The following is a 16,335-nucleotide window of genomic DNA, read 5'->3' as shown; positions in this document are numbered from 1 at the left end:
AGTAAACAAGTGGTGAGTGATTGGAGAGCAGATGGAGGTAGTAAATTTAGACTATTTTAGGAAAAAAAAAGATATCTGAGTTACAGATTTAGAGGATGGTGGGGTCAAGGGAAACACTACATTAAGCACTCTACAAATATTATCATTTGATTTTTACAACACCTCTGAGAGGTAGATGCTATTATTACCCCCATTTTATAGTTGGGGAAACTGAAGCAAACAGAGGCTAAGTGACTTGTCCAGGATCACACAGCTGGTAAGTGCCTGAGGGCAGATTTGAACTCAGATCTTCCTGACTCAAAGCCAGCACTCTATCCACTGTACCATGAGCTGAACATGTTTGCAGAAAGTGAAGAGAAAACAAGACAGTGATCACTGAACTCTGATCCCATAGGCATTGCGAGCAGGGGCACAAGAGGAAGTAGGTAGCCTTTGCAAAGGATGGAGTCATCCTAACCTCTGAGACTAGAACCAAGGACAGGAGGAATGAGGTCAAAGCATGGCAGACAGGAGAGAAGGGCATTTACGACAATGGCTTCAATATTTTCAATAAAGTAGGCAGTGAGTCCATATACTGGGGGGGAAAAAAGGATGGGTGAGGCAAGTTAGGAGCCTAAGATGAGAAAGGTTTGGAACAGCCATTGTGGGAAGTATAATAGGGAGTCAATAAGGGGGAGAGGGGGAGAGAATAAACATTTGTACAGTGCCCACTATGTTCCAGGCACTGTGTTATATGCTTTACAAATATTATCTCAATTGATCCTCACAACAACCCTGAGATGTAGGTGCTGTTGTTAGCCCTGTTTTGCAGTTGAGAAAACTGAGGCAAACATGTTAGTGACTTGCCCAGGATCACACACCTAATAAGGGTCTGAGGCCGGGTCTGGACTCAGGTCATTCTAATTCCAGACCCGGAGCTCTATTCACTGTGCCATCTAGCTGCCTCATCAATAAAAGGATGTGTGGGAAGTGACCTAGGAAGTGAAGTAGCCCAAATTTGTTGTGGGCCCAGTTGAGATTATCCAGCAGCACTTGCCAGTTTGGGAGGAGGAGAAAAGAAAATAGATGATGGGAATGAGTCAGGCTTAGGGATTAGCAGTACAGGAGCAGCGGGAAGACAGGGATCAAAGGATCTGAGGATGGAGAATGGTAACGTATTGAAATGACTCGATGCAGTGACTGAAGGGAGGTGAGACCACAACAAGGGTAATGGCCTGGGGGAGCCAGAAGGGATTGAGGGAAAAAATGGAAGGCACAAAGGTGAAAATGTGGGCAAAGAAGAGTCCAGGAGAAGGTTCTTCTTCATCCTCATCAAGTGGGGGAGGTAAAAAGATAGAAGGCGGTAATGAGAGAAGAGAACTTCACTCTTCAGAACCTTGGAGGTAGAGATAACAAGCAGAAAGTTCACATTTACCTGCTCAAAAACAAGTCATGCCAGACTCACCTCATTTCCTTTTCTGAATCAAAAGAACACTGCACGCAAAGGACATCTGGATTTCAGCCAAGTGTACGATGAGGTCTCATGCCTTCTTTGTGGACAAGATAGAGGGGATGGAGACGGTTGAACTGCATCTCAGAGAGAGATTTGGAACTTTCTAAATGACCAAGCAGTCAGGGAGGCAAATGATGGATCAGTATTACAACCTGGAGGAATGTCTCCAGGGAACGACTCCAGGCTCTATCTCTGATCCTGAGGGATATTTTAAATCAGCAACTTGGACAATCCCATTTGCTGGTAATAGTGTAGAAAGGATTTCTTCTCTATTAGGACTAAATAACTGAAGTCCCTTCTAGTGCTGATATTCTCGTTCCCTGTCAGATGGTTCCTTTGGCTCTGATACCTTAATGAAGAAATTTGACCAACAACTTTTAATCTCCAGACAGATTTCTCCTGGAATATCAAGCTTAGTTCTAGGTGCCACATTTTAGGAAGGTCACACAGGATTACAGAATCGGAGGTGGATGGGAACTTGGGGGTCATCTAGTTCAACCTCAGTTCACAGATGAGGAAACTGAGGCTCATAAAGGACAAGTAACTTGGTCCAAGCTCTTTTGCAATCCTTTAGTGATGACAAGAGATATCATCCTGGAGCTTCTGTTAAATCAAGGCATGGTAATAATGGAAAATAGCTTTCCTCATCCCTTGTACCACCATCCCTACTGAGCCCAGTACTATGTTCATTCCTTTGGGAGATCCTTCAGAACCATGGTCTCCTGTAATATATAAAATTGGCTTGAGGAACACCATTTGTATCGTGGAGGCAGACCAAATTTAAGACATATTGTCTAGAAGAGGACACTGCTTTTGCAAAGCCTTATTTTAAAAAAAGACACTTGATTTTCTTGAAATTGAGATTTCCTAGAAAATCCAAGTCCTGTAGCTTCCATATGTAGCTCTGATACCACAGACATGCCAAGCTACTATCCCAACCTGATGCTAATTTCCCTGGTGGGTCCTCCCACTGGAAGGAATTGTGAAATGTTAGGCTAGTTTTGTGGTATGAAGCAATATCATCATGTGAGTTGGGTAGTATAAGCCAGTTTTTTTTTGTGTGTGTGTGTGTGTGGTAGGAAAATACTCAGATAAGATAATTATCACGTTTCCAGATCCTCTGTAAAGCAGGAGGCCAAATCTTGCCTTGCAAGAGACACAACAGTAATAGCACCATTGCCATTATTACAAATACAGTTATTTTATCTATGTGGAGTTTATATGTAATAAGAATGAGAAGCAGCTTGACATAGGGAATAGAGAGTAAGAAAAACCTAGGCTCAAATTCTGTTTCAGATACTTACTTCACTCCTCTGGTTCCTCCACTTCCTCATCTGCCAAATGATGGGGTTGAACTGGAGTACCCCTAGGTCCCTTCTAGCTTGAAATCTAGAAGCCCAAATCCAAATCCTGTTGTGCCTGCTTCAGGGCATCCTCCCTATGTCACCTTTTGTCTGTAGTTACCATTGAAAGCACAGGATTTCATCTGGACCAAGATGAAGTGTAAGTGGACAAGATCCGAAGGAACCTGGAGGCCTACTGTGAGCTTTAAACTATTTAGAATCCCAGCGCTATGTTGCAGTCTAAATCAAATGAACATGGCCCAGGCTCCTGTTACCAGAGATCAGAAGAGGGGTGATGGAAAGGGCAACCTCCCTCAGGTGCTTGACAAAGCTACTAATATATTCTATCGCCCCCCTATCCTCCTACACTTCCCTGAAATCGAGCCATCAAACAACACCTTCTCAGTTTCCCCTCCTCCATGCCTGAAAACTTCTCAGCATTGGTCTCCAAACCCAGAGGACTAGGTATCTCTGCTGTTCATAAAGCTAGTCACTACATGGACCTTCGATCCTAATCCCTCCCACCTTCTCTTGGACCTTGCAGCTACTAGCCACTCACTCTTTGCTCCCTTTCCACTGGCTCTTTCCCTTCTGTTTATAAATATGCCCAGGTGTCCCTAATCTTAAAAAAAAAAAATTCCCTTCCTCCTCTCTTTCTATCCCATTCAGCTACCCTCCCATCTCTCCTCTCCTTTATTGCCAAATTTTTGGGAAAGTGTACCTATCCCTGAAAATTCTACTTCCCCATCGTTTGCTTTCCTCAACCCTTTGTGATTGGCTACTCCAGTAGAATGTTCCTCCCACTCTACTGAAGCTTGTCTCTCAAGCTTACTAATGACCTCGTAATGCTTAAATTCAACGGCTTAAAAAAAAAAAATCCCAATCCTTTTGGAAATCTCTGTGGCATTTGGTACTGCTGACCACCTGACCTTCTGGAGACTCTTTCCACCTCAGTTTCAGAGACACCGCACTCTATTGGTTCTTCACCTATCTCTGTTCCTTTTCTGTTTGCTTTTTTGTTGTCTATTTTCTCGAGGTCCCCCCTCTCCCCAACTTCTGTCCTTGGCCCACTTGTCCTCTCTGCTCCTCCTCCCTTGGCAATCTCACTAACTCCAATGGGAGGCAGCAGGGCATAGTGAAAGTAGATCCTATCTACCTTTATACAGACAACTCCCAAATCTATTTCTAGCCCTGACTTCTCAACCACGCTCCCAGCCTCCCATCTCCAACAACCTTTTGGTACCGTTCCAACTTGGTGGTCCTAACAGTACCTCAAACTTAACATGTCCCACACTGAAGTTATCACCTTCCCTCCAGACCTGCTGCTCTTCTACCTCATGATTTCAACTTTTTTTTGGTCATTGGTACACTATTCTCTCAGCCACCCACCCCAGTAGCTTGGATTTCTCCCATGCATCATTCACCTCCAATCAGTTACCAAATCCTGTCTGTCTCCGTCACATCCATCCCCTCTCTCCTTTCTCTTTCTACCATCTTCATTCTAGTATGGGTTCTCATTACCAGTCACCTTGACTATTACATGGTGTCTTCCCTGCATGTTTCCCTGCCTCTTCTTATCCAAACAAGCCTTTGAACTACTGCCAGATGCATTTTCCTTAGGAGATCTGGTCATGACACTCCTCCGTTTGAAACACTCCAGTGGCCCCCTCCAGCTCACCAAGCATGGTTCAAACTCTTGGGCCTGCCATTCAAAGCCCCCACAATCTGCCCCCTCTCCTCTCCATGCTCTACGTTGCACCAGCAAACTCACTGCCCCTCGTACATTGAGGAGCCTTTCCTCTGGCTTCCTTTTGAGCAGGCTGTTCTCCATTTGATGATTGCCCCAGGCTGGTCTTTGCCACCTTCTGTAGCTCTTCCCCCCCCCCAGTTAGGAAATCTGGTTCTCACCAGATTTTTCATTTTTTTTCCTAAAACATTATCTGCTGAGGAAGCATGAAGTCAGAATCCTACAACCTGGAATACCTCTTTGGTCTTTTTCCCTTTAATCATGATTCACCTGACCAGACCTTGGTTTGCATACAATGACTCTTAAGTACTGAAAAACTGCAATAGGATCTGCTTAAAGATAGAGTTAAGAAAGAAAATATAGACTTGAAACAAAATTAAACCCCCAGACTCCCTTAGTCATCTCTAATAACAGGGCCACACTATGATTCTGAGTGACATCGGCAGGTCCAGCCGATGGAACTCAAGTTCCATCAGAACTTGAGTATCTGACACATTCTTACCTCTTCTATGGGCACCCCCAGGTACAGTCAAGCATAAGGTATCTGAGATGAGGTTGGTAGATACCCTGTGCTTCGAAAGCCCTTCTTGGAATCTCAGATTTGGAAGGGATATCAGAGGCCTGGTCTAACCCGCTGCAGAATGAGATTTCCCTGTACAACACACCCAACAAGTGGTCATTTGGCTACTGTCTGGAGACCATCAAGAACCCGCAACCTCCTGAGAAAGCCCATTCCATTTCTGGACCACTCAAACAAAATACTTAGAAAGTTTTTCCTCACATAAAACTTAACTATCGACTCTACATCTTCCACCCACCATTGCTCATTCTTCCCTCTAAGGCCAAGAAGAACGAGTCCAATTCCTCATCCATGGGACAGATACATAAATACCTGAATCCAGTTACCAGATTTTCCCTAAGTCTTCCTTTCTTCAGATTGCCCTTCACCATCCTAATCACTCTCATTGGGATGTTCTCCAGCATATCATAGGATCACCCATTTAGAGCTGAAAGGGATCTTAGAGGTATCTTCTCCCACTCTAATGTTCTGATGAGGAGAATGAAGCCCAGAGAAGTATACTGACTCGTCCAAAGTTACACAGATAATAATGGGTGGAGCAAGAATTGGAACCCAGGCTCTCTGATTCTAACTTGGGCGTTCTGTCTACTATACCAGACTGCCTCTGAACCATTAATGATAGTTTTTGGGTCCAGCCATTCAACTAGCTACAAATCAAACATCTTGTACTATTATGTAGCTCAAATCTCCTCTTTTCCACAAGACTGACTTGAGAGATGATGCCAACCAAATGCTCTGCTAAGATCCAAGTAAGCTATATTTTTACTGCATTCTCTTGTGCTGCTGATTCATTGTCTCACAGAAGCAAACAATGGTGATAATATTTCTGTGGTGTCCTGGACTGAGAGCTGGAGAGGCCCTGAAACTTCATCTGAGGAAACTGAGGTCTGCCTAGTGAGGTTAAATGATGCACCCAAAGTTACAAAGGAAGTGGCAGAACTGGGATTTGAACCTATATTCCCCGACTCCAAAGCCAGCCATCTTTTCATAAGCCAAGAAGGGTCATCATTTTTAAAGCCCCTCCCTACCCCCCCCAAGGCAGAACTCCTCCCTTCCTTCTCCCCAGTCAAAATACCTTACTTTCTGATAATACCTCTTTCCTTCCAAGACCCCAGGTATTACTCACTGCAAACTCATTTTATGCAGAATTAAATGGGAATGAGGAAAAGGGGGAGGGAGCTGATGCCATTTCCCTTGAATACATGACTGTCTTTAGGAGTCACTAATCTTATCCCACATCATGGATCCTATTCTTGCTCACGTATGGATATCACATAATCCCCCGTAAGAAGAAGTCAGCTGATAACTGGGGCCTCTCATCAAGGCTTCTCTGCATCACGTTGCTCCTCTGCTTTCCTCAGAGTAGGCACTCAATAAATATTTGTGAACTGAATGAACTATAGGCTGAGGTATGCAGGCAGCCAGGAATGTAAATCAAGTCCACAAGGGCTACAGTCCTTGTCTTCCTACTCTTCACTGTCCCTATCACAGATCACTGACGAGAGCCCAAGGCTCAAAGGAAGATCAACCCTGCCAGGTGACTCTGACACACCATAGCCATTTCTAGGGTGGAGTTTTAGGAACACTTGGCATCAAAGTCATAACTAAGGTGGGACCTCTGGGGCTTTGCCCCAAGGAACAAAACTTAGAAGGTGCCAGCAGCGCCATTGGGGTAAAGCTTCCTCTACCCAGTGGCTCTATTCTATGCAACGTCATTTGCCTACTCTGCACTTGTGCGAGGCACAAAAACTACTGCTTACAATTCTCCTAGACACATTCAGCGTGCCTACGAAGCATATTGTCTATTCTATGAGATTCCATAATCACCTCTTTGCTGTCTGCTTCACTCTCCTGGGGTATTTCTTTAGCATCTGGCTTCCTTCCTTCCTAGGCATTCCTGGGAAGGGCTGGGACTTCCTCTCCCAAATTTGTGCTTTTTCCACTGGAAGCCAAACAAGCCTGCTCTGGGACTTTTTCCAGGACTTTCATGCAGTAGTATCACAAAGGGGACTTAACAGGTTGCTAGTTCATTCTATCAACAGATAATTACTGATTTACTATGTGTAAAGCATATGAACAGTTGAAAATGTCAGAAGAATTACTCCAGTATGGATTGATGGAATGTCAGAGTTAGATAGGACCAGAGAGATGATGTGGCCAAACCCTGTAATTTTGGAGGTAAACAAACTGAGTCACAGGGAAGAAAAGTGATTTTCTCAGGATCACACAATGGGTGTGAGCAGGAGAACTAAGACTAAAGTCTCCTGTCTTCTAGTTCATTGCTTTACATTCCATCACCTCTTTAGCATTTAATCACCTTGCCTTAGGAAAAGGGTTGAACAGACAGAAGCATCACAGAAGCCAATATAATCTTCATAAGACATGGGTCTGACCATGCCAGTCTTCTGCTCAAAAATCTTCAGTGGCTCCCAATTTTCTTTAGGACTATGGACTAACTTGTCAGCCTGGCCATTTAAGGCCTGCTGCAATCTGTCTCCAACTGACCTCTGGAGCCTTATTTCATATTACTTCCCTCCATATGCTGCATACTTCAGCCAAACAGACTGACAGTCATTTTCCGGACTCTCCATTGCACCTCAGTTTTGTGTACTGGCATAATGCTCCCCATGGTGCTGCTGTTGTTCAGTTGTGTCCGACTCTTTATGCCGTTGTGGACCATACCGTTCATGGAGTTTTCTTGGCAAAGATACTGGAGTGGTTTGCCATTTTCTTCTACAGTGATTTAGGCAAACAGAGGTTAAGTGACTTGCCCAGGGTCACACAGCTAGTAAGTGTCTGAGGCTGGATTTGAACTCAGGTCTTCCTGACTCCAGGTCTAGGGCTCTATCCGCTGAGCAACCTGGCTACCCCCTGCTCCCCACAACTGGAAAGCTCTCCTTCAACATGAATCCTTTTCTTCCTTCTAGGCTCAGCTCAGGTGCTACATCCTCTTTCCCTGATCCCGTGCCTCCTTACCCCCCAAGTTGTTAATACTCTTTTCTTCCCCAAACAACTTTTCACTTACTACTTAGCTGTATACATGCTGTATTATTTCTCCATAGAAAGTAAACTCGTCAAGGACAGGGGTACTTTACCAGTCCCCCGCCATTGCTAGAATCTTCCCTCAGACTCGCTCTCCATGTATTTTGTATGTTGTTTGTATTTGCATATTGTGTCCTCCATTAGAATTTGAATTCTGTGAGGACACGGAATCTGTTTTCACCTTTCTTTGCATCCCAAGCACTTAGCACAGCGCCTGGTACATCCATAGCAAGCACTTAAGAAATGCTTGTTGATTGACCTACCATACAGCCCAGAACAATTATTTTATATGCACATATATACATACACGTACATAAATACACACACACATTTTAATAACACCTGCTATCTCTTTGATAGAATATAAACTCTTTGAAGGCAGAGAATGTTTCATTTTTATCTTAGCACCCCAGAGCCTTGCACAAATGCCTAGAATTTAATAAATGTTCCTTGACAGATCACATACAACAGGCACTCAATACATGCTTGCTTAATAGAACTCAATCCTCTAACAAAAATTGCCTCACCTCTATTTTCTCCATACTTACTTCGTATGTTCAAAGCATGCTGAACTGTTTGGAACCTTTTGACTTAGAAAACCCAGCTGGAGTTCTCTCCACCATCTGGTCACCAACATCTGCTGACTGAATGACATCTGGGACTGTTCTCAAAAGCTGAATGTTCATCTCTGAGAAATCAAAGTTTGATCTCCCAAAGTAAAATGCTTAGGACTACCTATAATCCTTGGGTCTCCCAACAGTGGCAGAAATTTCTACTACATTAATAGGAGGTCAGTGTAGACACCTTTATCAAATGATTTTGATTTCCATTCCAAGAACAGCATTGATCTCCATCTTTCACAGTTAGGGTATTCTAATGAAAGCTTTTGCTCTTACAGAAGGATGCACCAAAGCTGATCCTTTTCCCCCTATCTTACTCTAATTTAAGAGTGCTGACTACCAATATTGAGAAATGGCACACGGACCCAAACAGGGTGTCTTGTTAGAATGGTTCTCATAGCTCTGGTCTCAGTGCTTCAGCAATGGGAGAATAATGGACAGACAGGCTATTGAGAATGAGCTGAGCATGGAATATTTATTGTTTACATCAGGTCTCTGCAACTGGGCTATGAGCCAGGATCACTTTTACTACCAAGCCCCAGGAGGACTGTAGCAGGAGATTCTAAGTCGAATGACTCATCCTTTGAGTGGGCAAGTCTCTACCCATTCAGGGTTCAGTAGGCAAGCATTCCAAGGGGTAGCATTACATCAGTGCTATGGCCAGAATAGCAAAGCCCTTATAAAAGAGGCCCAAAGTGGACTTCAGGAAAATCCCCAGAGCACATTTGGCACCAGAAGAGAAAGAAAAGATAAACACAGAAATTTTTATGTAGCATTGTAACCCCCACAAACAAAGACACATAGCCTTCCCCAGAAGCAAAGAGAGTCTCTATTGACTACAGAATGGCTGAACAAATTGCCACACATAAATGTAACTGAATACTAGTATGCCCCAAAGTACAAATGTAAGAAATTCAAAGAACTATGGAAATACTTGAATGAACCAATGCAATTAAGCATGCAGAATCAATATAGACCATCACCACAATAATGTAATTGAAAGGAAGTCAGATGGTGAGTAATTGTGATGACCAATCTTGGCCACAGAAAATGGATGAGAAAATTTGGTAGAATTGGGGGAACAAGAGGGAGGGAATATTGGATATACTATAAGAAATAGCCACTGTGTTGGTCCATTTTACTTAATTGTTTTTCAAAAGGGAGGGCCCATTAGATAAGTGTGTGTGGGAAATGAAAAAACATAATTATTTATTATTATTGTTTTTTAAAAAAAGATAAATGAAGGGGATTCTCTATCCACATCTAACTCTGGGTTTTGGGTTCAGGGTGGGAGTAGAGGGAAATAAGGAGGACAATCTTCATTTGGACCAAAGTAAATGCAAACGGAGACTAATAAACCCTGAATAATGGGTTACTAAAAACAGCTTGATGATTTCTACCCACTGGAATACACACCTTTTATTTGGCCCTTCGAAAAACTGGGCCTACTCAACCCAAGTTCACTGGTTTAGGATGAAGTCTGGGCAGTGTGATAAACCCAAGGATAAATGAAAAAGGCAGAAACATTGCTACCCACCAAACCACTAACCAGAGAGGCTGGCCTCCATTTGCTCACACCTGTAAACCACCTGGATAAAGAATAGTTAGTTTTTAGGTGTTCAACACCACCAGTCATTCAGAAATCTCAAAAGTGTGGTCACTTTAACCAAACCCACATAACAAAAGGAAAGAGAAGATTTATTTAAAAAACAACAATAACAAAAACGACTTAGAAAAGGATCTTGACCCAATCATTCTCTAGAAAAGTAAGATTTTAATATTAAAAAAATTCAACCCACAAGATTTTTTTAAATGACATTTGAATTGCATATGTCCAGAGGCCACTTTGGCCTCAGGACTTGGGAGATGTTGCAAGGGTGAAAATCTGAAAAAAAAAAACAAAAAAAACAATCTGTAAAGTTGGTCCTAAGAGCAAATATGCTAAACAAGTGAACTACTGCAACTCAGCGGCCTCGGCTATTTCCAACCTGGCCTTCCTGAAGCCTTAGCTTTCATAGACTTATCCCAATGCTCATTTGTCAAATCCACAAGCCACTTTTTATCCAATGGGTCCACAAATGCACACACCATGCAGTCACAGGACTGATGATGTCAGGGGTGGTTTGGCATACACTTAGCACAAATGCACCCCTTTGCTAGGGTTTCCTATCGTGTTTTTTCCTTTTTTGGCAGGAGACACAAAACAACTCCATTTAGTGCTTGAAATTTTCCCCCCCACACAAAAAAGCATTAGGGTTCTGAGCAAAAGCAGTAAAAAAAAATTTAAGATGATGAATGAATAAATGAAAAAAGCTTATTAAGTGCTTGATAATTGATAAGTGTTGGGATAGGTTTTGGAGTCACAAATGCTGAAATGAGATAGATCTTGCCCTGAAGGGGCTTAACAAGATTAGATCCTGGGAAAACTACAATTTGGCTTCTTTTTCATGAACCTATGGGTTGTCAGACAACACAGTGGCAGCCTCTAAGCTGCCCGTGGTTGATGTTAGCATCAATGCTTGGAAGAGATGTTTTCTAAGTTTCCAAATTGACTATTTTGTGGTAGTTGGAGATGGGGTCAAGGGAACTGGGGTCAATTCTGGCTCTGCTACTAACTACTTGTGTGAATTTAAATCCATTAACTCTCTTGGAGCTCAGTTTCTTCATCTGTAATAGCAGGAGTTCAATGTGATGGTACATTCCGGCTCTAAACCCTTAGGTCCCAGGCTCTGAATAGTTTAAATTGTTGATTTAAAAAGCAAAAAAACAAAATAAAAGAAATTGAAAACAGACCTATGGAATGATAAGACTAGAATCTGAAGTCCCTGGTTATCAATCAAATTCCCTTTCCTTCAAAGATAGTGCACAATTCCTTTCATGGAATGACAGACATATCCTGTTGGTTTACAAAATCTGAAGCCATCACAGGAGAACAATATAAAGAAAGCTAATTTACAGATAGGGAAGCTAAGATGGGGAGAGGGCAAGCTCATTTATCTATTTATTCAATGAATATTTATTGAATACTTACTATGTTTTAGAAGTAGGGGTGATAGAAGGAAGACCAAAACATAGTTCCTGCCCTAAAGAAACTTCGAGTCTAGTAGTAAGGGGTGAAGATGCTCACAGATAATGTCAGTATAAATTACTATTTGATAGAAGTCTTATTAAGAGTGGTACATAATAGATTAGCAGTTTCATGTGCAATCATCTTTTAATACTACATTATGAAAATTCTTGTTTTATTTCATAAAACAAAATTAAAGAAAAAAAAAGAGTGTTATAGGCAGAATGCTCAGAGTTTAGAGCAGAAGAGCTCTCTAGCTCAGAAAAGCAATGAAAACCCTGTGTAAGAAGTGCCATTTGAAAAATGGCTAGAGTTTTAGTAGCGGGAGAGAGGATGAGGTAGGTTTGATTAAAAATGCAGAGCGAGTTGAGAGGGAATGGTTTTGGTTGGGGCTGTCTGAAAGGGTAATTTGTGGCCAGATCACAGAAGGCCCTGAGGAGCAGCCAAGGTATAGAGTTTGAACTTTTTTTTTTCAGTAGGACATAAAAAAGATAAAACATTTGGGTGTAGGGGAGTGACATAATCTATGTCTGAGGAAGATAAATGGTGGTACAATATAGGATCAATTTGAGGGGAAAGCACCTAGAGGCATTAACACCAGTTGTAATAGTTCAAAAGAAAAGGAACACAGCACTTACTAGCTGTGTGACCTTGGGCAAGTCACTTAACCCCGACTGCCTCATGAGAAAAAAAAAAAAAGGAACACGGAACTGGACTATGGTGATAGCTATGAGAACAAAGAAGACAGGATGGCTACGAGACCTATTACAAAGTTAGGATTAGATAAGACTTGGCAGAGATGGAATAGTCCTGAGGGAGGAAGAGATCATTCCGAGGTTTTCCATATAGGTGAAGGGAAAATAGCGGTATGATTAACAACAACAACAAAAAGAGTTAGGCTAAGTGACTTCCCTATGTTCCCGAAACAAGTTAACGATAGAGCTGGGATTGGAACCCAGGCTCCCAACCCAGGTCCTTGCCACTATACCATGCTGCCTCCTACAAAAAAAACATGACATTCTTGAGCATAAACACACACATGCATAACACTAGCTTCAGTTGTGCCTATTCTATATAATATTCTATCATAGTAAGTCTATGTAAAACTGCTTTCTGGAGCAAATTCACACATATTCCGGTATGGATTAGTGAAATGCTAAAAGTCAATCTTAGGAGGGATTTAAAAAGAAAATGTTAACCTGAAGCCAAAAAAAGGGGGAGGAAACAAATTAGGTGCTCGTCAGTTGGGAAATGGGTGAAAAAATTATGGTATATGAATGTAACGGGACATTCTTGTACAATAAGAATGACAAACACGAAGAATTAAGAGACTTGTATGAACTAATGCAAAGTAAGAACCAAGAAAGACAACACTTTGCTCAGGGACGTGAATGAAAGCAAACATAAGACATCAGAACTCCTATCAATGCAATGACCAATTCTGGCTCCAGAGGAATGATGAATGAAAGGGAGTAGTAGAGTATGGGCACCCAATGGTAGACACGGTCAAAGGTTCAGTTTGTTTTGCTTAATTGCACTTCTTTGTTACAAGGAAGGGAGATGGTTATTAAATGAAGATATCAATATAAAAAACGAAAGTATCAATGAAATTTTTTTTTGGAGGGGAGGAGAATCATACCAATGATTTTACTGGTATAGGGAACTCCAGGTGAAGAATTCCCTCTACTAATACAGGCCAGCAAGAGGAAGTTAAAGTCTTAGATAGTTGCCTGGGGGCACTACCAGATAACTGACCCTTGTCCAGGATCACAGTCAGCATGTGTCAGAAGCCCTTATATGAATTCAGGTCTTTCTCAGTCTCTCTAGTCAATATTCTATGCTGCCTCTATGTTAATAAAGCATTAAAAGACAAAAAAAAAATACTGATTAGTAGAAGCTATCAGGTCCCAAAACTGTCATCTGGCCTTAACATAATCTCTGAAATTCCCTTTTCATTCTATGGTTAGCTATCTCTCCTGCAAACAGGCTTTTCTGGTGTCTCTAATCTAAGGTACTTGCTGGATGGTGCAGGAGAATGGCAGAAGCACTTATGTGCTGTTCTTGAGGTAATGAGGATCTGATGTGTAAACACATTTACTTTGCTTTCCCGCCCAGTTCTTATCCCACCCCCACTCCTGAAACTGAAACTCCCCGGCCTACATACCTCACCAAACTCCACCTAGTTCTAGGAACCAACCTTTGGCTGCTTATATTTTATTCCTCTGGATTACTTGACAAAGCCATTCTCTCAAAAACCGTGTTGGGCTAACATTAACCCATTGATGATATTTGGGTTGCATCTGACAACAGAGGGCTGTTGTACTGAATTAACTTCTGAGAAATTTCTACTTTGCTGCCAAGTTTAACCTGTTCAACAGGTTGTGGCTAGCCTTGTTCCCCTACTTCCCTCCGAGGTTACTCACCGAACTGTGTTCCTGTCCCCCTCACCCCAGCTCTTCTCCCCTCTGCCCCCTACTCCCTTCCCTGTTAGCCACTGTGACCAGTCTTTTTCCCGTGCCTCCCTCCTGCAGGTTACTCTGGTTGACCAGCTCGCTCCCCTGCTACTCTCCGTTGCTTAATATATGTGTCCATCTTATATTCTCATGACACTTCCTATCCAGAAGCTTTTAAAATGACCAGCCACTGAAATAATTTCCTGGGTTGCCAATAAACTGACCAATCTGTGCTCTTCTTGGGAAAGAGTAAGGGAATCACTTTCAATTCTTTTAAATTCTGCTCTTTTAATCCACTCGCCCGAGGCTCTGATTTTAGGTAACCCTTAGGTCTGCAGTTTTTCAGTAACAAGTTAGGGATTCCTCTGTGTCTCCAGTCTCACCTGTTGAAGCATCTCTTCAGCAGCATTGAGTTTCACCTGGTGCCCTTCCAGGCAGATTTCTAAGTCCCGGATCTTCTCACCCTGGACCTCCACCTGGTCAGTCAGGACACTCACCTAGAGTGGGGGGACCAACAAAATCAGACTGTGAAATAATCAACTAACTGATTTTCACATCAATCACAATTTGGTGGTCCCACAATGACGTGGTCCCAGTAACTAGAACATTTAGAGTCTGCTGACGAAAAAGGGGAAAAAGTCTGCTTCTTACCTCACCAGAAGTGCTCTGACATCTCCCGGGAGAAAACTACTCATTTGGCTTCTAAGTGAAGAGCCCGAGAAGAAATCAGACTCCATATGAGGTCAATAATATTCCTCGTACTGGAGTGGAAAGCAGAGCAGGTAAGACGGCACACAGCCGATATCTGCCCATGGCAAAAACACATAGCCCTATCTGAGCTAGCTACCCAGCCAGCCTACCACTTGAAGGGAGAAGATGGGGGAAAAAAACTCTGCTAGAAACTAACCAATGACCTTCCACCTCTCATGAAGGGATAAGAACCACTAACCTATCAGACAAGCTTTTGGAAGCAATTAAAGAATGTGGATGTAAAGGGCATGTGTTAACACTGACAACAGTTGGCTCCAGAAAGGTTTCCAGGGTCTACGTGCCAAAACATGACTGTAAGAAACTGGCACCCAGGAGAGGCTTTGCATGATGGCAGCGAAAATCCAGTCACCTTTCTAAAGAACTTCAAAAAATCTACTAGAGATTTTAACTAATGGGAAGTACTGGCAGTCCACGAGCTGACTTATGCCAGAAAACAACCTTATGTTGCAGGTAACCATTTCCGTGGCACTCTCTACTAGCTCTGTCTTATGATAATTTTTGTTTAAGATATCTCAAAGAAATCCCACACCGTCTGTCACCAAAAGATTAAGCAACTTGCCTGAAGCCAACCTGTACTATATGCCTCAGCAGTCTACACATGTGTGTTCACTGTCCCAACACATTTTAGACCACTGAGCTCAGACTCAATGCTACTTTTAAACAATTCTATGTTCTTGGATTTTAGAAAATGCTTTCTAAGATTTTCTTGGAGCTTCGGACTAGGAAACGATGCTTCAAAACCATTTTATTCTAAAAGAGGCTCCTTCTGTAAGCTAAGTTTATGTGAAACATACGTCTTTGAGAATGCTTGTCCATACCATAAATCACCATTACTGGTTTTGGTCTTTTCAACTCAGAACCTATCCAAAGTGCTTCCATCTCTGCGTGAGCAGCCAAAAAGTTCAAAGCTAAATATAGTACTCTAGTAACTGATCCCAGGTGTCTGTTAATATTCAGTTCTCTATGCCTTTTAACTGGACATTATTCCATTTTAATTTTTAATTGTCTCTTTTACATGTGGTTTTTAAAAGTTACATCAATTGTGTTTTAAAAGTAGTACCCAACCCACAACCCTACCAAACAAAGAAACATTCACCAAAACAAAGAAAATGCATCCCCTCATAGCATCATATTAAAAAAAGTTTGGTACTTTAAAGAATACAAAACAATACACTGGCATCTTCTTTTAGAGTATATTCTCTCTGGGTTCTGTGTCTGTT

At 42.2% G+C, this 16,335-nt stretch overlaps 1 protein-coding gene across 13 annotated transcripts in view; it reads right to left on the bottom strand.

Moving 5' to 3' along the window:
- LOC114023465 (liprin-beta-2-like) overlaps window positions 1-16,335 on the bottom strand; it is a 198,018-nt gene that overhangs the window by 63,411 nt on the left and 118,272 nt on the right. For 12 of the 13 annotated variants that reach the window (XM_027836096.1, XM_027836099.1, XM_027836100.1 and 9 more), the window contains one exon: window positions 14,728-14,841. In XM_027836096.1, the coding sequence (XP_027691897.1) occupies window positions 14,728-14,841 (114 nt within the window). Of the gene's footprint in view, window positions 1-14,727; window positions 14,842-14,995; window positions 15,187-16,335 lie in introns of those variants that run through there. The other variant, XM_027836108.1, reaches the window with a different exon arrangement.

The sequence above is a fragment of the Vombatus ursinus genome, unplaced genomic scaffold (assembly GCF_900497805.2).
Source record: "Vombatus ursinus unplaced genomic scaffold, bare-nosed wombat genome assembly UNPS02014818.1, whole genome shotgun sequence".
NCBI classification, from domain to species: domain Eukaryota; kingdom Metazoa; phylum Chordata; class Mammalia; order Diprotodontia; family Vombatidae; genus Vombatus; species Vombatus ursinus.
This window is presented reverse-complemented; position numbering and strand designations above follow the sequence as displayed.